Genomic DNA, 24291 nt, shown 5'->3' with positions numbered 1-24291 from the left:
CAATCTGGGTGTGCTTAGTATTGAGTCAAGGAGGTCAAAGGCTTTGAATCATTGACTTATTTGTGATCGGTTTGCCAAAAACCGCAGGATTATGTTGCTGTAATGGGACGTTTTAGGAAGGAAACTATCTGTGTGTTTTCCAGATATCACTGTTTTATGTTTATTAGAAATGTGACGGAATAGACGAAACTGGATTATGTGCGCGTGCAGAACAGGTGTGTTCAGTCTTCATGTTTGTTAAATAGCCTACTTGTCTGTGCTTATGGGAAATAATCAGTGTTGTGCTAGTCAGAGTTCCCGTTAGCCAGTAATTACCGGGACTATGACCGGTAATAAATATGCTGAAGACCGGCAAGTCTAAATCTCTCCGGTCAAAGCGTCCGGTCAAAAATAATTTCCCCTTAGCGCAATAACGCATCAGTTGCGCCACTTATTGGTGACAGACAAAAGAGTATGTGACAGATAAGAATAGTCAATTCTAATGTCTATCACGTAATGTGGAGAAAGAGATGTCCGTATGGGTTGATTGTGCGTTGATCTGTTGGTAAAGCCTCGGGTTCCGGTGGGGCATGTAAACAAATGCATAATGCTGCGCTATACTTGCGGCCTCACCCGGTTGCATAGCGACGCTTATTGTTTAGGTGTCTTTTAATAAACAGGTAGTCATATCATTAGCTAGAACTAGCTGGATCTGATCGATATGGACATAAACGCGAGTAAAGTCTAATCTGACGGGAGAGAGAGATCAGCTGCTGTCTGACGAGTCGACACGCAGCTCTGCAGGATCACATGCAGCGGTGAGCAGAACAAAAACAACACCAGGGTAGAATATCACACGTAGCTATTTTAATTCTCAACTACCGTAACTAGTTATAGATATGTTTACTTTTTACTGTCGGGTCACTCATTACTGATCCGTGAGCTGCATGATACTGACGGGCTGACAGGAGAGGGAGAGCGCTCCGTTTATTATTCCCTGTTATTGTAAATTACTGTACACTTTTGAATAATGTAGTTAATCTACTATAATTAGTTTGTTTAATATCGAATCATCTCAATTTGTTTTTAAAGCTCAATAAATAACAAAGAAGAACTTTGACCGGCACTTTTCAAATGTTGTCCGGAAGATTTAAACTTTAACGGACATGTTGACCGGCGAAAAAATATTCTAACGCGAACTCTGGTGCTAGTTACTGAAAACCAGTAACTAGTTACCATTACTAGTTACTTCATTTCAAAAGTAACTCGCACCCAAAAGTAATGCGTTACTGTGAAAAGTAACGTTTTAGTTACTTGAAAAAAGGGCTCCCATTAATTGCCCTTATAGCCTTCATTTCAGTACTGTTATTGCATTGGAGAATAATACAATTGTTGATCAACTTGACATGCATTATATGCAATCTGGATTGCATCGATATTAGCTGGCTTTCCATTTTTGTATATTCTTCTCCAGGTAGTTGGAAAAAGTTTTCCGTCCCATATGCCGCTGTGCCGCCCGGACATGCTATCATGCTAAAGCTCCCTGAAAGCGGGTGACTCCACTGTAGCAATAGCCTGCATGTGTTATACAACATACCGTGCAATGGCTTTATCGACTTTTCCCTGGCTAGCAGTCCTTTGGTTAAAATCCAGCCGCTGTTGCTTAGGTGGAGGTGGAGTGGCATCGGCTGAGTCTCTGTGGTCTTAGCTACTAGCTTCGTCCCAGCATGTTGTTTTGCAGATGTTTTAAGATATTTGAATTACTGGTTTGGGCAGTAGATAGGATATTTGACCCGCCAGGACACAACTTACATTTAACAGAAACGTTCTTTTCTTTGTGCTCGACAAAAGTGAAATAGTGAGAATATCTCCAGGTGGAGAAACTAGACTTGAGCTCCGCCGCCGCCATGATAGTCTTGTTAGTAAACAACACAAACACGCCCACAGCGCGTCTCCGCATGTTACACAGGAAGTATCTAAGTACATTTACTCAAGTACTGTACTTAAGTACAGTTCTCATCTCTGTTCGCCTGGCTGTTGACTATATAAAAAAAACTAACGAAGTAACGCACCATGTACATGTAGTAATGGTAACTGAGTTACTGAATTTAAAAAGTAATGCGTTAGAGTACTAGTTACTGCCAAAAATAACGACGTTATAGTAACGCGTTACTTGTAACGCGTTACTCCCAACACTGGAAATAATACATCTGAAATCTATGTTTTCTATCTATATCCATGTATTTTATTTCATTTAAAGTCAACATTTAAGATTTGTAAACTTTTGCATTAAATCCTTTTCTGTGGATTTAAAAATGTATAAATGTAATGCTGAAGCTAACAGTATAAGATTCTGTCTGAAATAAATAAGTGTACTGAAACAAATACCAATAACTGTATTGCATTGTTTTCTTATGCGCAATTACTTCATTACTGTCTAGTTCTCTTTTTCGTCCTGCATTTATTGTGCCCCCTCAGAAAATAATTGACCCCCCAGTGGCCCCCCCACTCAAATTGGTCTAGAACCGCCCCTGTGTTTGAGTTACCCGGTTTACAGCTCTCGCTGTCCTACGACGCTGGTTATCAACTCGTTAACTCAAGCCAGCTTTGCCCTATCTAGTTAGGTGCGCGTTCACATGAAAGGGGTGGTATTTGGAGCATTCGACCAATCACAAACATGTAGGAGCGCACTGACAGCGCAGCGCGTCATACTTCCTGCATGAAAAGTGAACTTTAATATTAGACATGAAGAAGTTAAACTTTAACATCCATGACTTAAACACTTTATCCAGGATCAAAGCCACAGAGCTGCACCTGCAAGGTGAATACAGCTGGTAAAAGAAAACGTGTTTGAATGCGTACATTAACAGGTTTATGATATCACTGCCCCATCTAAGACACGATCTGACTTTAATTACATTTGACTCGAGTGTTTCCTCAACTTAATGTGTTGCTTAAAATAATACTTCTGCATACAGTATGTGACACTGAGTGTTGCACGGCCACATACGGCTCAGCTGACTCAGATAAGGAAATATATGATACATTATGATGTGATATGCCGCAAACTGTACTGTTACTTTGATCCGGTTAATTATGTTGTGGCAGATATTTAATTAAGCTTTCTTAACGCTAATGTTATAATAGTCAGATTGCTCTGAAGATGGGAGGTGATATTCTATTAATGTTCACGTTCACACAGTCTGTGATTTTTGCCGGCAGTCTTTCCTGCAACGGCAGCTTTTCTGTATTTCCTTTCTCCTGTAATATGACTTGATCGCTTTAAACTCCGCACACTGAGCTCTGATTGGTCAGCAGGCAGTGTTTTCACTGAGTTGAGCTCTTAGCCTGCAACCTAACCTGCTCCGGGGCAGGTTAGCCGCTCAGCATAAGTTACCATGGAGATCTAGCCCGCTAAAAAGAGAACCAGCGTCGTAGGACCGGAAACCCGAGTTCTATTTCGTATATGGCTTCGCCCTCTAATGCTACGTTCACACCGGACGCGATGCGACATTTTGGGGCGGCGCGATTACATGTAAAGTCAATGCAGAGACACGATCAGACGCGAATTTTCTCCGACGGCACGCATGAAGCGGTGGACGCGGCGCGAATCACGCGATTGAGGCGATTGAAGGGGGCCGCGTCAAACGCGAGAGTTCAATTTTTTTCAACTCGAGCATCAAATTCACGTGACGCGTTCTCGCGGTAGCCAATCAGCGGTGAGGATCTCAGCCTGCCGTTACCGACGTTAAACCAGAAAACATCAGCCATTAGCTGTTAGCAGTTAGCACACAGAGATCACAGCTCCTCATATCTGTTCAGAAACCGGAAACAAGTTTAAACAAGAACAAACCACAGACTGTCTGTGTCATGGCGAATACAGTCGCTGGCTTATTTATGTCTGTAGGCCGTTGTTATGAGTGTGGAGTGAGCATATACAACGTTAACTTAGCCTGGTCGACCAATCTCCATTCAGAAAACAAGCATTTTAAAAGGTTTTTCGCCTGCCGTCTTGTCTGCAGACTTGTCAAGCATTAATTCATGGTTTTACTAACCCGGCATCAGTATGTTGTTACGTCGGCATCATTTTGAAACGTGTATTACAATTTAATCACGGTAAAATATGTTCATTTTGTTGTAGTTGTAGCTCCCGAGCCAGCGCGTCTTGTTTGAATGATGCGAGTAAACACAGCTGGCAGCCGCGGTGAAACTCGAGCGACTAGAGCGATGCGATAGGAGCGTTTAGAGCTAAGCGAATATTCGCATCGCGTCCGGTGTGAACGTAGCATAAGGCTATCGCTATTGGGTAATCCCCCTGCGCCCCCGCACAGCACTGAAACACTTGTAGTCCACGCCCACCCCTCGGGCCTCCTTCCGGTATAAATAGGAAGGGGGCCCGGCAATCTGCTCCCCTCTTTTTCTTCAGCAACCAGCACAGTACTGAAGCACAGGAAACATTTAGTCATGAGCAACAACTGTGTCCATGATTGTGTTACGGTGTGTGTAGGAAGCAGGACCCAAATGCAGATTAAGTGACAAAAATAACTCCTTTATTTCAAGGCTAGACAATAATCAGAGACAGAACAGAACACCACTCACCGCTGACCAAGTCATTACACAAGACGAACCGACAAAGACAGACAGAAAAAACCAGAACTTAAATACACACAAGACTAATCACACAAACAAGACACAGGTGAGGAGGGAGGAGAAAACACAGGGGCCACAGGTGAACACAATCGGGTAATCAGACAACACCAGGGAAAACTACGACAGGGAACCACAGACAGATCTAAACAAGAACAAAACACAACGCAGGACAGAAAACCAAAGACAGATCTAGACAAGACACAACGCAGACAGAAAACCAAAAACAGATATAGACAAGACAAAACACCATAAGACAGATCGTGACAGATTGTATCACTAGGCCACCAGGGTGGGTGGAGGGGGTCAGGAGGACGGGACTGGAGCTGACCGCCGAGGGCACAGCAGAGGACCAGGAAGGGATCTCGGGCGGACGTTCCGGGGGCAGGCAGAGTTCAAAAGGGGGATTCGGGCGGGACCAGAGAGGGGACTAGAGAAGTGACTAGAGGAGGGACTTGAGAAGGGACTAGAGATGGAACTCGAGAGGTGGACTCGAGAGGGGACTTGAGAGGTGACTTAAGAGGGGACTCGAGAAGAGACTCGAGAGGTGACTGGAGATAGGGCTTGAGAGGGACCCTCGAGAGGTGACTTGAGAGTTGACTTGAGAGGTGACTTGAGAGGGATCTCGAAAGGGGACTCGAGATGGGACTCGAGAGGAGACCTGAGAGGGAACTGGAGAGGGAACTAGAGGTGAGACTAGAGGTGGGACTAGAGAAGGGACTAGAGAAGGGACTAGAGAAGGGACTCGAGAAGGGACCAGAGGAGGGACTAGAGAGGGGACTAGAGAGGTGACTAAAGGGGGGACTGGAGAAGGGACTAGGGAAGTGACTAGAGGAGGGACTTGAGAAAGGAATTGAGTAGGGACTAGAGAAGGGACTAGAGAAGGGACTAGAGAAGGGACTAGGAAAGTGACCTGAGGAGGGACTAGGGAAGGGACTAGAGGAGGGACTAGAGAGGGGACTAGAGAGGTGACTAAAGGAGGGACTTGAGAAAGGAATTGAGTAGGGACTAGAGAAGGGACTTGAGATGGGACTAGAGTTGGTACTTGAGAAGTGACTAGAGAAGTGACTAGAGGTGGGACTGGAGAAGGGACTAGAGAAGGGACTAGGAAAGTGACCGGAGGAGGGACTAGGGAAGGGACTAGAGAATAGACTATGGCAGCTGGGGCCGGGACTGGGTCTGGAACCATGGCTGCTGGGGCCGGGACCATGGCTGCTGGGGCCGGGACCATGGCTCCTGGGGGCCAGAACTGGAGCTGAAACCATGGCTGCCTGGGGCCTGTACTGGGGCTGTAACCATGGCTGCTGGGGGCTGAACTGGTTCTGGAACCATGGCCTTTTGGGCTCTTGCTGCTACCTGGCCTTGCGACTCCTCTTAGGAGCCGTTTGGAGGCTCCGTGGACCTCCAAAGGCCAGACGAGTACCAGCGAATGGCTCCTGGACTGTAGCAAACACTGGGTGAGAAGCAGGGGCTGACGCCAGACGGACCACACCGATGCGTGTGGTATCAAAAAGGGAATCTGGAGACCTGGGTCTATCAGGATCGGGAAAACAAACCGTGAGGTAATCCAAAAGCCAGGCCGGTAAGATTTGACCCAAATCTTGATTCCCTCAGCGTAAGGTGGACTGCATCTGCCAGAGCAGCATTTCGCTGCTGAACCCTGACCGCTCCTATCCATCGATGAGCGTAGTCAAACAAAGAAACGGTATAATCCACTAGTTCCTGCTATCAAACAAATCTGCTGGGCCCATATCGTTGGTCGGTTCGTAAAGTTATGGTGTGTGTGTAGGAAGCAGGACCCAAATGCAGATTACGTGACAAAAATAACTCCTTTATTTCAAGGATAGACAATAATCAGAGACAGAACAGAACCCTCACCGCAGACCAAGTCATTACACAAGACGAACCGACAAAGACAGACAGAAAAACCAGAACTTAAATACACACAAGATTAATCACACAAACAAGACACAGGTGAGGAGGGGAGGAGAAAACACAGGGGCCACAGGTGAACACAATCGGGTAATCAGACACACCAGGGAAACTAACGACAGGGAACCACAGACAGATCTAAACAAGACAAAACACACAACGCAGACAGAAAACCAAAGACAGATCTAGACAAGACACAACGCAGACAGAAAAACCAAAAACAGATATAGACAAGACAAAACACCATAAAGACAGATCGTGACAGATTGTCCCTCATGTAAAACGGGGTATATCATGAGCTATGACCTTCACGCAATATGCGAATCCTGCCTGGGGCCAGAGCACGCGGACGCGGCTCTCAGCCAGCAGGTCGCTTGTTCGCATTGTGCCCGTCTCCCGTCAGCCGACAGGAAGCGAAGAGCGGACGCTCTAGCTGCTGTGGCTGAGGAGGACGATTGGCCCGTCCAGAACAGGGACGACAGCCTGTCTCTGGAGCCGAGTGCGGGGCAGGAGTCGGACGACTCCTACCCCGGAGACGGGGTCGGAGCGAGGTACGGGTGTGGCGGCAGAGCACGCGGTCCCCTTCTCCGTTGCCACGGCGCTGGCCGCCGTTGGGTGCATTATGCTGGGGGCTGCCTGAGATCATCGGCAAAGCAGCAGCCTGCAGAGGTCTCCCGTTCCCCCAGGACGGGAGAGGGTGGCTCTGGACGACATGGCCGGAGTGTTTTCCCGGGTTCAGACGGGCAGGATTGACCCGATCTGGCCGCGCTTTCCCCCGCCATTAGGAGTGGTACCAGGCCTGGCGCCGTTCTCAGCGCCTGTTTTGTGCATTATAGAGAGCGCTCGATCGGGCAACCTCTGTCGGCACAACGGCTGTCCAACACTGGCTGTGTGAAGCTGTGTCACAGGCATATGTCTCCTCTGGGGTGGAGCCCCCGGAGAATATCAAGGCGCACTCCACCCAGAGGAATTTCCTCCTCCACGGCGTTGCACGGAGGAATGTCAGTGGAAGATATTTGCACTGCTGCATCTTGGTCTTCCCCCTGTTCATTTATTCATTTTTATTTGAGGGATGTCTCCCATTCCTCTCTGACGCACCCTGTACTGGGTGTCCTGTCGGAGTGAGTGACGTCAGGGATCCAGCTGTGTGCCTCTCTCCTGCCTGTCTGATACGCAGAGAGCTGCTGTTCCCCCTCTATGATCGCAGGACAAGGTGGGACCTTCGTCTCTACTTTCTCACAGCGGCCGTTATGTATTGTTCCCAGTCCTTCAACCCCGTCGGGAAGACAGGCATGTTTTGCTATGTTCCAGGGACGGTAATGCGCCATTACGCATGGCACAACAGGCAGGGGGGTGTTATTGAGCAGGTGTGTCTGTGCTTCTAGTGCTGGGGCGGACCCAGTGGGGCGCAGACTACATCATGCTTCGCCCTTAACCCAATAGCGATAGCCTTAGAGGGCGAAGCCATATACAAAATAGAACTGAGGTTACCTACTGTAACCCCAGCTTCTATGAGTAAATGGGCGCAGCCCTCTAAGTGCTGGGGCCCCACTGGCTCTACGAATAGCTGAAGAAAAGTTATTTTGTATGGGAGCAGATTGCCGGGCCTCCTTCCTATTTATACCGGAAGGAAGCCAGAGGGTGGGGCCCACCTTGCGGGTGGGCGTGGACTACAAGTGTTTCAGTGCTGCGCGGGGGCGCAGGGGGATTACCCAATAGCGATAGCCTTAGAGGGCTGCGCCATTTACTCAGAGAAACTGGGGTTACAGTAGGTAACCTCAGTTTTCCCTGAAGTTAGCCGGCTAAGCGAAAATCCTGCTTCGTAGTACAGGCCTCAGGCCTGAGCTGGAGAGGAGTGTTTGTGTCTTCCTCATTGATAATGTTTATATGCAAACTAACATTAAAAAAATTACAGAAGTATAAAACAAGAAATGCTGGAATAATTTATAATTAATACCGGTAATAAATGAATGAATAAATAAATAAAAGTTGAGAATAAAACATACACTAATACATATGTTTAATGTCATCATTTGTGTTCACTTTCATTTATTCATTTGTGTGTCTAAGATAATGAGGTTGTTGGACCTTCTATGCTTTTAAATAAACATCTTATTTATTTATACTTAAAACGTTTTTTTTCCACATGTATTTATTATTTTATTCATATCTGTATTCATGAATTAATTTATGTATTGACTTACTTGTTTACTTATCTTTGTATACTTCTGTTTAACATCTACATTTCATTTGAATTCATCCACACTGCAGTCTCCGTCTCAGTGGTTGTGATACCATGAGCTGCCACAGGAACAGAGCTGATGTACAAGCTAATGATTCACATCAACTTCTCGTCCTTCCCGTTCTCTGTCGGGATTCCCAGTGTCAGAAGTTAGTAGGCTTGTTTGAGACGACCTGCAGCTCGCCTCGAAAGTAGACGAGAATAGCCGATCGCAGCCGGGGGAGGTCTCAAAAAGCTCGCCTGAAGTCGGACAGCTCGGAGTCGGCTTCTTCATCATCTTCTTCTTCTTCTCTCGGTTATTTGGCGGGATTGCAAACAACTTTAAGGGTGCATACCGTCACCTCCGGAGTCGGCTTGACTCGGTTTGCATTTATAAAGAATGCACAAATGTGTTTAATCGTTATGTCAGATATGTACTAAGTAAATACATTTGTTCCTGCTCAAGATTAGATTCAACTGTATTGTTTATTGCACATATTACAGGTACTGAGAGAACGAAATGCAGTTTAGCTTCTAACCAGGAGTGCAACAAGCAGTAAAGTGAAAAGTAATGTACACAATCTACAGAATAAAATATAGAATTAATTGAATGATGAATAAAAAAGTGAGGCAGGGTTTGAATATATATACACAGCAGCCTGTGAACAGTGTATGAATATGCTAAGATATATAAAGTATGAAAACGGTAAGCAGTGCAAGTATAGTTTAAAATATATAGATATTAATTTCATGATGATAAACATTGTGGAACAATGATGAAAAATGTAAATGGAAGTGGCGACGTAAAACTGACACAAAACAACAACAAACTTTTGCCGAGCCAATTGGAGAGTTTCATCAGCAGCACGGGGTAAAAAACCACCAATGAGCGCTCAGCACGCCACACAGCGGCGTGCGTTGAAGCTTCCAACGCTTCTGCCCATTCACTTTGAATGGGGTGACGTCACTTTTAGCCGAAATGCATTTTGGGAAGCGACGTGGAGCGTTGCTGGAGTAGCTGGCGTCAAAAGTTGAGCAATGTTCAACTTTTGACGCCTCGACGGAGGCGTCAGCCAATGAAATCCCGTTTATATTCAAATCTGCCAGTACAATCGCATAGCCAATCAAACCGCGTGTATGCTGGGAGAGACTACGCAGGTAATTTCCTCATATTCAAAACAATTGAGGGGAAATTCATTGTAGCGGAAGTGAATCACCCGGTGCTGTATGATCAGTCTCTGTTCATCTACCGGGATACAAACCGGAGGAGCGAGGCATGGAGGGAGGAGGCAGAGACAGTGGGTGAAACTGGTAGGTTTTCGCCTGTTTGGGGATTTTATATCCAGTTTACTTCGTTTTAACATTGCTATTGCTATTGCCATTAACATATTTTCTAGCCGAAGAAAAACTATACTAATTTTCTCCTTTTGAATCTCTGCAGGAAAGATGGAGACTCCTAAAACGATACTCAGCAGCACTTTGGAAGATTTGGGGAAAGAGGACTTTAAAAAGTTCAAGTGGTACCTTCAGGAGAAGGTCCTAGGATTCAAAGGAATCCCAAAGAGTCGTCTGGAGGATGCAGACCGGATGGACACAGTGGATCAGATGTTTCTGCACTACTGCATCAATACGTTCAAAGTGACCATAATAGTTTTGGGGGAGATAAAGCAGAATAATCTAAAGGAGAAATTATCAAAACACCGTTCAGAACCTGAAGGTAGGTCATTCAAAATATGTTACAAACATGGGACTTGTTTTTTGTATAACCCTTTATTAGGGCTGCTCAATTAATCGTATTTTAATCGCAATTACGATTATGGCTTGCAACGATTACGAAAACAACGTAATCGAAATATAACTATTATTTTTTTATTATTTTTTTTTATTTTTTTTATTTATTGGTTTTTTAGTTGAGTTATACTTAAAGTTCAGGGTAATCAACTGTTAAAAACATACTGACCAATAAATTGATGTTTTCAAAGTAAATGGATAATCGTTTTTAATAATCGTGATATCAATTATTGACCCAAATAATCGAGATTATGATTTTTGCCATATTCGAGCAGCACTAGTTTCTAGCAAAACATTTTTAAGAGATGACACGAGCAGCCCTACCAGCATTTGCCATGGTGGCCAAAACATTTTTATTTGGTCTTAAATTGTAGTTCAACATTTATTTCCTGTTACTTCTGGACCATGACGGTGGGCCAGCCTTTAATGTTTAACTGAGTGGAATGTGTTGAATATGTTTTACCAAAATGTTGGCTATATGTTGAGGAGTTTTCAGGTTGTGACAGTGCACTGCAACATGTTTGTTGACCTTGTTTATTGGTATTTATTATTTTGATATTATTTATTTAAATGTCGATATGAATGTATAATTTATTTTATTTTGTATTGGTTTTTTTCAGTTGATTACCCTGAGCGTATAATTCAACAGTTAAAAAGTTCAAATTATTATTTGTTTTAAAAGTACAATAATGGATGTTTTTCAAAGACAATGAATAATCACATTTAATAATCGCAATTACAATTATTGCCCCAAATAATCGAGATTATGATTTTTGCCATAATCGAGCAGCCCTACCCGTTATCATGTTTTTTGACTGTGGTCAGGTAAATCAGAATGATAACAGAATGTGCCCGCAGCCCTCCTGATATACCCCTCAGACAATTACCATCTTTATATGGTGTTGTGGTTTAGATACCCCCAGCGCCCTGAAAGCTGTGTGGTCAGGGTTAACTGTTTCTGACAGGGTCACCCAGGGCTATTTGTTCCAGGTGAGGGTAGTAAAACCTTTAAAGGAGAGCCAGTTAGGAAGAAAGCTACCACCCCTGTATTAAGGACACCGGGGGTTCATCCTTTAACCAGGCACCGGGGTCTACGCTCACTGGATCATCTAAGCAGGGTTCGTACGGTCATTGAAAACCTGGAAAAGTCATGGAAATTCTAAATGCAAATTCCAGGCCCTGAAAAAGTTATGGAAAACAATATTTTTCCCAAAGTGTTGGAAAAGTCATGGAAATGTAACTAAAATTGCGTCAAATACAATTTACATTTTATCTAATCGCCGAAATAATCTGCGGTCGCGAGCTGTTATGTGACATGACGCGCATGGTGGTTATTTTTTTTAATATATGAAGCACGAGCTTGTGTGCTCGAGTCTTCCTGCCTATCGGCTGAACTCTGCTGCTCCGCGATGAAGGTCTAACTCCAGCAGCTACATTACCTACGGGTGCGTTCGTTAACAGTAACGGCCCGTCCACACAGCAGCGTTAAAAAAATCTTCCAACGCTTCTGCCATTCACTTGAATGGGGTGACGTCACGTTGCCTCGCTTTTCGCCGAACTGCATTGTGGGGAAGCAAAGCGAAGATTTCCAGGATTTTCAGGATTTCAGGATTCAAAAGTTGAGCAAATGTTCAACTTTTGAAGCTGAGGTGGAAGTGTCAGCCAATCAAAATCCCGTTTATGCAAATCTGACAGTACAAGCGCTAGCCAATCAAACCGCGTGCAAGCTGGAGAGCCAGACCGCAGTTCATTTCCTCATATTCCAAACGAGAAATTACGGTAGCAAATCACCCGGTTCTTTACGACCAGAACTATTAACGGGATACAAACCGGAGGAACCAGGCATGGAGGGAGGTGGCAGAGACAGTGGGTGAAATTGGTATAGGGTTTCGTCTGTTTGGGGAGTTTATATATATATTCTTTCACACAACAGCGACGTCACGAGCTACCCACAATGCAACGCGCGCCATATATCTATATAGAAATACGCCATTTTCCTGGAGGTGCTAATATCCTGGAGGTGCTAATATAAACAGCTAGGTAATGTATCCAGGCAGAGCGCACTAGGTTTTTTTTCTGAATTAACGACCGAAGAAAATCGCTGCATGTCTTCGGATTACATCTCTGGACTTGAGGGGTGTGCTTTAGGTCGTTACCAGCGTAAACTAGAGCTGTGTGGGTTGTCCGATTGCCTTTACAGACTGCCTGCAGATGTATGGAAAAAAACGGCTCTCGAAAGTGGCCTTCGGTCGATTTTGGCTGCAATCTACGTCTATCTTCTAGAAACACCAGGTGAATACCCCACTTGTCACAATAATATTATCATGCCAATGCATATATGTGGTATTTTAGAGTTGACCAGATATTGATTAAGGCAATAGACTATGATATTCTGCTTGCACCTCGTGTGAAATGGTGGATACCGGAAGTACGGTGTCGCCCTCGGCCCAAAACCCGTATGTGTGTGTGAAAGAATTGCTTGCTCGCATAAATTCCCCGGGGTTTTTTGCTTTGTATGTCGGGGGCGGGAGATTCTTGTGATTGGTTGTTGGTCGCGTTGCTCGCAAAAAATCCCCAAGCTTTCAGACACGCCCACCTCCAAGATTTTCAAGATTTTGCCAAAGCCGCTGTGTGGACGGGCCGTGCTGTGACACAGACTGGACCGCTGGTGAACAGCTGTTAGAACGGGCCGTTCAGAGCTCCCTGTCGGAGCGGCAGAGCGTGATGTAAACTGAAGGTTTTTCTGTCGCAATATTATCGTTGAGCTGGCTAACTAGCATACATTGTCACTATCTGCTAACGTTAGCTTTAGTCTTCGTTTTCTAATAGTTTTTTTCATAGGCTATAAACAGAGGTGGTATAAGTATAGATATTGTACTGTGGAGTAAAAGTAGAAGTACACAGATCTTGTACTTTAGTAAAAGTAGAAGTACACAGATCTTGTACTTCAGTAAAAGTAGAAGTACTCAGATATTGTACTTGAGTAAAAGTAGAAGTATTCAGATCTTGTACTTTAGTAAAGTAGAAGTACTCAGATATTGTACTGGAGTAAAAGTAGAAGTACACAGATCTTGTACTTTAGTAAAAGTAGAAGTATTCAGATCTTGTACTTGATTAAAAGTAGAAGTACTCAGAACTTGTCATTGATTAAAAGTAGAAGTACACAGATCTTGTACTTTAGTAAAAGTAGAAGTACTCAGATATTGTACTTGATTAAAAGTAGAAGTACTCAGATCTTGTACTTGAGTAATAGTAGAAGTATTCAGATCTTGTACTTTAGTAAAAGTAGAAGTACTCAGATATTGTACTTCAGTAAAAGTAGAAGTACTCAGATATTGTACTTGAGTAAAAGTAGAAGTATTCAGATCTTGTACTTTAGTAAAAGTAGAAGTACTCAGATATTGTACTGGAGTAAAAGTAGAAGTACACAGATCTTGTACTTTAGTAAAAGTAGAAGTACTCAGATCTTGTACTTGAGTAAAAGTAGAAGTACCAGAGTGTAGGAATACTCCGTTACAGTAAAAGTCCTGCATTCAAAATGTTCCTCAAGTGAAAGTAGAAAAGTATTCTCATCAAAATATAGTGAAAGTAGCGACAGTGAAAGTAGTCATTGTGCAGATTGGTCCATTTCAGAATAATATATATGATATGTTTTATAATGATTGATCATGAAAGTGTTCTCAAAGCTGGTAAAGGTGCAGCTAGTTTGAATGGCTTTGTATACTGCAGGGTAGCTGGTGGATTTACTCCAGGTGGAACTAAAGTCTGATTTAACTTGATTATCTTTCACATCATTCATCATCTGTGAAGTAACTAAAGGTATTAAATACCATTTACCTCTGAACTGTAGAGGAGGAGAATAACAAAGTAGCAAAACATTGAAATACTTAATAAAGTACAAGTATCTCAAAATTGTACCCAAGTATAGTACTTGTTGAGTTTATGAACTTAGTTACTTTACACCAGATGCCATAAAGATAGAAAGACTACGCCTTGCACAGAGGCATGAAAATACATTTTCAAAATGCTCAACAGTGCTGCCAAAATTATAAACTGACTGCTCCACAATTAAAATAAATGCTTTTATATATTTCTATTAGATGTGACTCATTTCTGTTATTATTAACACCGATGCTTTAGTTGTTGTGACTGCTAAAATCCTCTGTTATTCTTAATTTTAAAGCCGATATTCCGTGGGGGGGTCAGGGGGCTCGGATCCTTGTCACCTTTTTCATAGCTGAGTTTGCATCCCTGACTACAGTTGCTTTAGCCTGTAAGCTATAGTAAGCCCACTATTTGATTTGTTTTAGATAGGCACAACATGTTTCATATGCAGACCTTATTTTCCTGTTCCATGTTCAAATAAACCATTTTCAGTGGTACCGCTGAGAAAGATACATTTTGTTCGGTCATGGAAAATTAAGTAAAGATCATGGAGAAGTCATTGAAAAGTCATTGAAAATCATTGGTGAAAAAGTGTATGAACCCTGTCTAAGGGTCTATCAATGCCAGTTGGGTCTTGGTGAAGGAGAGGAACATGGCATGCTCACTTCAGGCTAGACAAACCACACATTTGGGCTCAGCTCTACAACAGCTCTTGAAAGAAACAATTGGATAGAGATTTGACTCTCTCTTCTTTCCTGTCCTTGCCCCGGTCACCTTTGAGGTTCATTGAGATGAAAGCCGTCACTTTACTTTCTGCTGATGCAAAGACAAGGGCCCTTTCTCATTTCTCTAACTCCCCTCCTCGACTCCCATCCTCGACTCCCATCCTTGATACTTAGTCCCGCCCACAGGAGATGCGAGCGGAGGAGTCGAGGAGGGGAACCGAGGAGAGAGGAGGGGAAGCAGCAGGCAGTTAGAGAAATGAGAACTCCTCTCCTCTGAGCGGTCATTTTAAAGAGACGTACTTTAATGATGACAGGAGGCACAGCAGCCCTCTGTCTGATGGACAGATGTGTTCATGACGACTTATATATTTACTTTTAATTCATTCACAGTGCGGTATAATGAGACAATAACAGGCTACAGATGCGGACACACACACATATATATATATGTATATTTTTATATAAATATATACAATTTCAGAATCAAACAGAGCACTCTCATAATAACGTACCACTATCAGAGACTGGATATATCCCCCCCCCCTATCTGGTCGCTACAATGAGGAAAATAAATTACAGGCCAAAAGTTTTATTTACAAGTATTAAAAGTAAGCAGAGGACACCAAACCAACTGAGATCTGTCTGTCCGCTGCATCTACGCACACACTGTACCACACGCACCTACAGCTCCTAAATCAGGCTACAGCCGTTGTGTATTTTATTATGTGAAGCACTAAATGGTTTTAGAAAAATATCGACTCTTTGTTTGTAGATATCTACTAAACTAAAGCAAATAAAGAGAGAAGGCCTGTTATACTGAGTGATATATATTATACACACTGCTCTGCTTTCTGCACGGACCTCACAGCTGTTCTCTCTGGAAACATCGCGTCGTGATGAAAGCAGTTAATAAAATAATATCCAGGGGATGCATGCAGAGCTGTCATTGGCTGAGATAAGTCCGGCCGTGCGTCACGACTCTTTGAAACATCTCTGTTCCCGGAAATGCATCCGCGAAGGAGCCGTGGAGGACCCATCAGTGTATCCTTGGTTAGAGCTCCTCCAGAGAGCCTCCTCGACGCTCGATCCTCGGTCCTCGAAGTGCATTTAGAGAAATGAGATGTCCTTCAACATGGCGCGCAGAAATTCATTTCCGGGTCACTACCAGAGGACCGAGGAGTCGAGGAGGGGGATTTGATGAAATGAGAAAGGGCCCAAGAGTTCATTGTGTTGTTGAGGCCGGCGGGCCTAAAGGTCACCGGGTACAAAATCAACTGCCCTCTTCAGTTGCAATACAAAACCAATTTGAGAGTACTTACCAAGAAAAAATCCCCTCTGCCGCTTTTCCTCTCTCAGCTACTGCTGTTATGCTCTATACAGGAGCAGAAGCCAAAGTCACACCCATATACCCATAAATATATACTGTATATATGTGGGGGAGTGTCATTGCTTCCGGGGTGTGAGGCTGGACATGTCCAGACTTGCCTCAGATGGTAAGCCTAAACAAATCTGGGGGCTCCTGTACTTTTCCATTGAGTCAGGGACCTCCTGTGTACAACCTGCTGTGAGTGAAGATAGTGATTAACTGTTGGGAAAGTCCTGAATGTCCTCTTCCAACATGAGAGTAACGTGATAACAAAGGTATCCCAACTGTAGCTGTGTTCATGACAGGATGTGTGATTACCTAGAAGAGCATCAGGACTGTTTTAGGCATATGATAGCTATGTGATTAACATGATGATTCAGCCTCTATGGAGAGAGACATCAAGCATGCTCATTTCTGAGGTGGAGCTAATCTGAAGTAAACATTGAAGACTGCTTTCTATTCCTCCATCTTGTGACTGTGTAACTCCCTCTCTTGGATATCAGCATGTGAAGGACACTGTTCAGGAACTAGTTGATGCTCTGTATGTGATGACTCCTTCCATTCTGGAGAGGATCACAGATACATGGATCCTGAGATTAAAGACCAAGCCGTTGACGAGTGATATTTTTCCTAACATAAACTATAACAGACCTTAAACTCCCTCTATCAATTTTCCAAACCGTTTACATTTTGTATATACTGTGAGTATAGAAAAACGTGAAAATAATGGATTTTTTATTGTGGGTTATACAAAATTACATTTGATTATATTAACTTTCGTTTAAATTATTTAACTCAATATGGAAACCTGTGTCTTGACCTCTTGAAGTCTTTAGGTGGGATCTCTGGGTCAGGGCACCGGCTGGGGATACATACACAATCTGGAAGACTGTAGGTTATTGGTATGCTCTAAATATCAGAGTAGCTCATTGCTCAGCCTTTCTGAGATTGCTCATGCAGAAGTGTTCATACATTCAGAAGGACCGTTGTAGATTCCATTCAAGTCCTTAAAAAGGGCCCAGTGCTTACATTTGCAAGGAGGTGTCAGTGGAGTTTGCCCAACCACCTGTCTTCTGGAAGGAAGGGAAGGCTTTTTACTCTGTGGATGTTAGGCTACTATGCTACTATGCTGTAGTAAAGCCATCCAATACTTTAATAACTGGAATTAAAGCTTTGTTTATACATCCTCAGCAGGGGTTGGGCTCTACCAGGGTTATACCTCAGATCCAAGCAGCAAAGGTTTAGGGCCATGGTTCTCTACTGTTAATCAGAATACTCACTCAGCGTTGGATATGAATTGTTGTCAAGGACAATATTTTTGGCTTGCTACATATGATTATGCAACAAGATACAGGGTCTTGATCGTTGAAAAATAATCTACTATTGTGTTAAATTAGGAGGACGTATTTAGACACATGTTGTTTGTAGTATCTCCTCTAATTTTCCTTTTTGCTTCATTCAGAGATTGTTTCTGAGTGCCAAGCTAAACTCAAATCACACCTGAGGAAAACGTTTGAATTCATGCCTGAGAAAATCACAAAAAAAGGAAATGTAAACCCCCTGAATGAAATCTACACCGAGATCTCCATCACAGAGGGGGGGTCTGCAGAGGTCAACAAGGAACATGAGGTCCAACAAATTGAAATGGCATCCAGGAAACCAGACAGACCAGAAACAACCATCAGACAAGAAGACCTCTTTAAAGCCTCACCTGGAAGAGATGCACCAATCAGAGTGCTGACAAAGGGAGTGGCTGGCATCGGGAAAACAGTGTTAACACAGAAGTTCACTCTGGACTGGGCTGAAGGCGAAGCCAACCAGGACATCCAGTTCATATTTCCATTACCGTTCAGAGAGCTGAATGTGGTGAGAGAGAACAAGTTCAGCTTGGTGGAACTTGTTCATCACTTCTTCTCTGAAACCAGAGACGCAGGAATCTGCAGGTTTGATCAGTTCTCGGTTGTGTTCATCTTTGACGGTCTGGATGAGTGTCGACTTCCTCTGGACTTCCACAACACTGAGATCCTGACTGATGTTACAGAGTCCACCTCAGTGAATGTGCTGCTGACAAACCTCATCAGGGGGAAGCTGCTTCCCTCTGCTCGCCTCTGGATAACCACACGACCTGCAGCAGCCAATCAGATCCCTCCTGAGTTTGTGGACATGGTGACAGAGGTCCGAGGGTTCACTGACCCACAGAAGGAGGAGTACTTCAGGAAGAGATTCAAAGATCAGGAGCAGGCCGGCACCATCATCTCCCACATCAAGACCTCGCGAAGCCTCCACATCATGTGCCACATCCCACTCTTCTGCTGGATCTCTGCTTCAGTTCTGGAGGACATGTTGAAAACCGGAGAGGGAGGAGAGCTGCCCAAGACCCTGACTGAGATGTACATCCACTTCCTGGTGGTTCAGTCCAAAGTCAAGAACGTCAAGTATCATGGAAGAGCTGACACAGATTCACACTGGAGTCCAGAGACCAGGCAGATGATGGAGTCTCTCGAAAAACTGGCTTTTGAGCAGCTGCAGAAAGGCAACCTGATCTTCGATGAGTCCGACCTGACAGAGTGCGGCATCGATATCACAGCAGCCTCAGTGTACTCAGGAGTGTTCACACAGGTCTTTAGAGAGGTGAGAGGGACGTACACAAACAAGGTGTTCTGCTTCGTCCATCTGAGCGTTCAGGAGTTTCTGGCTGCTCTTCATGTCCATCTGATCTTCATCAACTCTGGAGTCAACCTGCTGTCAGAAGAACCAACAACCTCCCAGGAGTCTGAAGTCAAACCTACACTAACAAATCTCTACCAGAGTGCTGTGGACCAGGCCTTACAGAGTCCAAACGGACACCTGGACTTGTTCCTCCGCTTCCTCCTGGGTCTTTCGCTGCAGACCAATCAGAAACTCCTACGAGGCCTGCTGACAGAGACAGGAAGTAGCTATCAGACCAATAAGGAAACAGTCCGGTACATCAAGAAGAAGATGGATGAGGATCTGTCTGCAGAGAGAAGCATCAACCTGTTCCACTGTCTGAATGAACTGAATCATCATTCTCTAGTGCAGATCATCCAATATTACCTGAGATTAAGACAACTCTCTGAACATCTGTCTCCTGCTCAGTGGGCAGTGTTGGTCTTCATCGTACTGTCATCAGAAGAAGATCTGGACGTGTTTGACCTGAATAAATACTGTGCTTCAGAGAAGGCTCTTCTGAGGCTGCTGCCAGTGGTCAAAGCCACCAGGAAAGCTCTGTAGGTGAACAAACAACTATCCAGATGAAATGTTTTTCTTATTAACTCAGCAACAAAAAACAGTTTGTAATAAGTTTCTGATTCCTCCTCAGACTGAGTGGCTGTAAGCTGTCAGAGAGAAGCTGTGAAGCTCTGTCCTCAGTCCTCAACTCCCAGTCCTCTAGTCTGAGAGAGCTGGACCTGAGTAACAACAACCTGCAGGATTCAGGAGTGAAGCTGCTGTGTGCTGGACTGCAGAGTCCACACTGTACTCTGGAAACCCTCAGGTTAGTGTAGAGCTGTTCAGCTTTTTGTCTGAGAGAGCTGAGTTACAATGCAAGTTATATTTTGAAACTTTTTTGTCTGTGTGTGTTTTGTGTGTGTTCAGTCTGTCAGGTTGTCTGGTCACAAAGGAAGGCTGTGTTCCTCTGGCTTCAGCTCTGAGCTCCAACCCCTCCCATCTGAGAGATCTGGACCTGAGTAACAACGACCTGGAGGATTCAGGAGTGAAGCTGCTTTGTGCTGGACTAGAGAGTCCACACTGTGAACTGGAAACTCTCAGGTTAGTGTAGAGCTGTTCAGCTTTTTGTCTGAGAGAGCTGAGTTACAATGCAAGTTATATTTTGAAACTTTTTTGTGTGTGTGTGTGTGTGTGTGTGTGTGTGTGTGTGTGTGTGTGTGTGTGTGTGTGTGTGTGTGTGTGTGTGTGTGTGTGTGTGTGTGTGTGTGTGTGTGTGTGTGTGTGTGTGTGTGTGTGTGTGTGTGTGTGTGTGTGTGTGTGTGTGTGTGTGTGTGTGTGTGTGTGTGTGTGTGTGTGTGTGTGTGTGTGTGTGTGTGTGTGTGTGTGTGTGCAGTCTGTCAGGCTGTCTGGTCACAGAGGAAGGCTGTGTTTCTCTGGCTTCAGCTCTGAGATCCAACCCCTCCAACCTGAGAGAGCTGGACCTGAGCTACAATCATCCAGGAGACTCAGGAGCGAAGCTGCTGTCTGTTGGACTGGAGGATCCACTCTGGAGACTGGAGACACTCAGGTATAGACAGACGGACGGACAGACGGACGGACAGACGGACGGACGGACGGACAGACAGGCTGTGTCTCCATCACTAACTGAAGGACTCTGCTTCGTGTAATGGTGGATATGAGTGAAGGTGTATGAAGTTGATTCTGTGTTTCTTCCTGCAGGATGGACCATGGTGGACCTCAGTGGTTGAAACCTGGTCTGAGGAAGTGTGAGTGTGTTTTCAGTTTGATTCATGAGAGCTGCATATGTTACACTGCACATGAGATCCACAAACACAACAAAGTGAACACAGTGATCCAACAGAACCAATAGAAATACATTTCTTAACAGAAAGCTCACTTCTTCTCCCTGTCGTTAAAGAAATAAATAAAACCTGCTCCTTTCACAAGAAACCCAGTCTGCTCTTTCTACAGTATACGTGTTGGTAGCACCAGTGATTTGAACTCATCAGGTTTCCACCTGCTGCATTTAAAGAAGAAGACTGAAGTAACTTCTTTGAGCTCCAGGAAAAGTGCTTTATAAATACCATGAATTGTATTATTGGTCTAAATCAGGGGTGCCCACACTTTTCAGCTTGAGAGCTACTTTTAAAATGACCAAGCCCAAAAGATCTACCTACAGGGCCGCCCCTGCCCAATCTGTGTCACGAGCACGGGGGGGTGCTAGTGGACTAAACGGCAGATAAACTGTGGCACGCTTACACTAATTGCGCCGCATAAGCGCATAATAGTGCGCCGCATTTGTGCTTCAGATGAGGAGGTGAGGCCCCCTCATAACGGCATGAACCTGTATGGCACAATACAACTCAGACTGGCTTACCTGTACGTCAATCAAGTGGCAAATGCCATAGTAAGGATGGATGATAGACTTCCTTTTTTTTTCTTCAATGCCATGCGATCTACCCACACTACCTTTGCGATCGACGTATTGGGCACCCCTGGTCTAAATGAAAACCAAAAAGCAGATTCAGGCAGCTCGTCTACCTGTTTCAAGTATTGTGCTACACATAAATATAATTTAAAACATTTTCCTGTAAAAGCTTCTTCATATTAGATGTGGACTCTTTGGATAGTGACAGTATATCAACAGCTGGACGCTGATGCTGTTTCCCTTTTCTTGTTCTTTATTTTACAACATTAAGTATTAGATCTGAGTTCATTGAGTGATCACCTACTGATGAAGATCAGGTTGTTAGAGATCATTCACAGTGAATATGAGACGTCATTTTGAAGGATTTCCTGTCAGTGATTGTCAGTAAAGTTGTTAATAAATGAACTAGGGCTGTCCCGAATACCATTTTTCAGGCTCCGGATATTCGGTATTAATCAGCAGCGAATATTCGGATATTCGCTGTGCGCGCGCGGGGGACTTCGGTTTGCGTTCACACAGGCACAATTCAAACGGACTATAAACTTTAAACACAAGTCATGTGCACAGAAATGCTGCTCAACAATTGGTCAGATATTAAGGGTAAAAAGGCAAATCCCGGCAATTTCTACCGTAGCCTCCGCCATGGAGCATCGGCAGGTTACATGCTGCTGTTAATCTGGAGATCAACAGACTCTAGCAACGGCGCATACGATTATACAATCAGACAACGTGCGATAACAAACATAACCCATATGAGAGACGTTCTGCAGTAAAGAGGGACGTTTCACTGACGACAGGTGGCTCTGACTTTTATGTATAGTTGACGAAGCATTTTTACTTTACACAACACTGTTCAACACTTCATTCTGCTTCACTCTTTCGCTAAAGATTTTGAAGACATCAGCGTTCTTGTGACTCGTAAATACTACGCTTCCTATGTTCTGGTGCAGACTGCGTTCACACCAGCGATGAACCACCTGTTTTAAGCGGACCGGCTGTTTAGTTCACTTCAGAGGTCTCGGACTGCGTTCACACCGACCCAAACGAACCGCATCAAGCGGGTAAACGCACCAGGGTTCCATTCAACCGGACAATACAAGGCTGGTGTGAACGTGACCTATGTCTATAACGTTTTTTAAAAAAGAAGAAGAATAACCAAATTGAAAACCGAATAGTAGGCCAAAAACCGAATATTCGGATATTCGAGTACAGCCCTAAAATGAACAGATGATAACATGCAGCTGTGTTCTCTCCATCAGATGCCTGTGAACTGGAGCTGGACCCAAACACAGCTCACAAGGGACTCAAACTGTCCGAAGACAACAGGAAGGTGACATTTGAGGAGGAGTGGCCATATCCTGTTCATCCAGGGAGGTTTGAGAAGGAGCTTCAGCTGATGTGTAGAGAAGCTCTGACTGGTCGCTGTTACTGGGAGGTCGAGTATAGAGGAGAGGTTTATATATCAGTGACTTACAGAGGAGACAGAGAGGACTGTAGGTGTGGAGGGAATGATAAGTCCTGGAGTCTGGAGTGCTCTGGTGATCATGGTTATTACTCTGTCAGTGATGGTTACTCTGTCTGTCACAATAACATAAGAACAAGCTTCTCCTCCTCCTCCCTCTTAGCCTCCCGCTACCCCCCCCTCTGGTAGAGCAGCAGTGTATCTGGATCATCCTGCTGGCTCTCTCTCCTTCTACAGAGTCTCCTCTAGAGACAGACTGATCCACCTCCACACCTTCAGAACCACATTCACTGAACCTCTCTATGCTGGGTTTGGGTTTGGGTTTGAGTTGTTGACTGGGCCTGGGTACAGTTCTCTTCCTTTTTCAGTGTCTCTGTGTCCTCTGAAGGGCTGAGAGTCTCTCTTGTGGACAGAAACTGACTGCAGATCAGCTGCTGAAGTCAGCTCGGTGTGTTCACCATCACACACACACACACACACACACACACACACACACACACGCACACACACACACACATCTGTCTCTGACACTAAATGACATATTTTATGTCTAATAATATGAAACACAATTGTTGGTAATTTCTTCAATGTTTGGATTATACTGCAATGTAATGAGAGTGTTACTGTCTCATATCTTCTTATGTTTCTAAATACTTTCAATAAAATATTTTCTTTTCATTCAGGCACTTTTGTCTTTCCTACGTTTCGTTAAGTTTAGTTATGAAGCACATTTAAAAACAGCACAGTTTGACTAAAGAGCTTTACAAAAAGATAAGTTATAGAAAAGAGAAGAACAGTACTAAACTCTCCATGGACTAAAGTTCAATTCTGTCTTTTAAGAATAAGCTATGCATCAAACTCTCATTTGTTCTGTGTAATCAGAGACTGTTACTCTAATTGTACTGAAGAGTAAATGGTGGTAAGGAAGTCCGTGTTCATATCCTGGCCCTAACATGGATGTTCAACCTCCAACATGAATTTGGGAGCCAGCCAGGAGGGACGGGACTCTGGGACCTGCATGAAGGACAGCTCGCACTAATGTAACACGGGTAAATTGTCAGGGTTAGGCAAGAGTGCGGACCCAAACGCAGTACAAACAGGGAGGTAAATAAAGGCAAGCTTTTGTTTAAAGGTCCCATGTCATGCTTTTCCGGTTATTACCCGTCC

At 44.2% G+C, this 24291-nt stretch overlaps 1 protein-coding gene across 1 annotated transcript; it reads left to right on the top strand.

Annotated features, from left to right (window-relative positions):
* The first annotated feature begins 9750 nt into the window (after window positions 1–9750).
* On the top strand, window positions 9751–23802 carry LOC117546203 (NACHT, LRR and PYD domains-containing protein 12-like). Its single transcript, XM_034216350.1, is given in 9 exon segments — window positions 9751–10090; window positions 10221–10496; window positions 18009–19794; window positions 19887–20060; window positions 20162–20335; window positions 20628–20801; window positions 20954–21000; window positions 22922–23304; window positions 23306–23802. Coding segments are annotated over 9 exon segments (3462 nt in total). The 5' UTR covers window positions 9751–9855; the 3' UTR covers window positions 23519–23802.
* The last annotated feature ends 489 nt before the right edge of the window (window positions 23803–24291 follow it).

This window comes from Gymnodraco acuticeps, unplaced genomic scaffold (genome assembly GCF_902827175.1).
Source record: "Gymnodraco acuticeps unplaced genomic scaffold, fGymAcu1.1, whole genome shotgun sequence".
In the NCBI taxonomy this organism is placed as follows: Eukaryota; Metazoa; Chordata; class Actinopteri; order Perciformes; family Bathydraconidae; genus Gymnodraco; species Gymnodraco acuticeps.
This window is presented reverse-complemented; position numbering and strand designations above follow the sequence as displayed.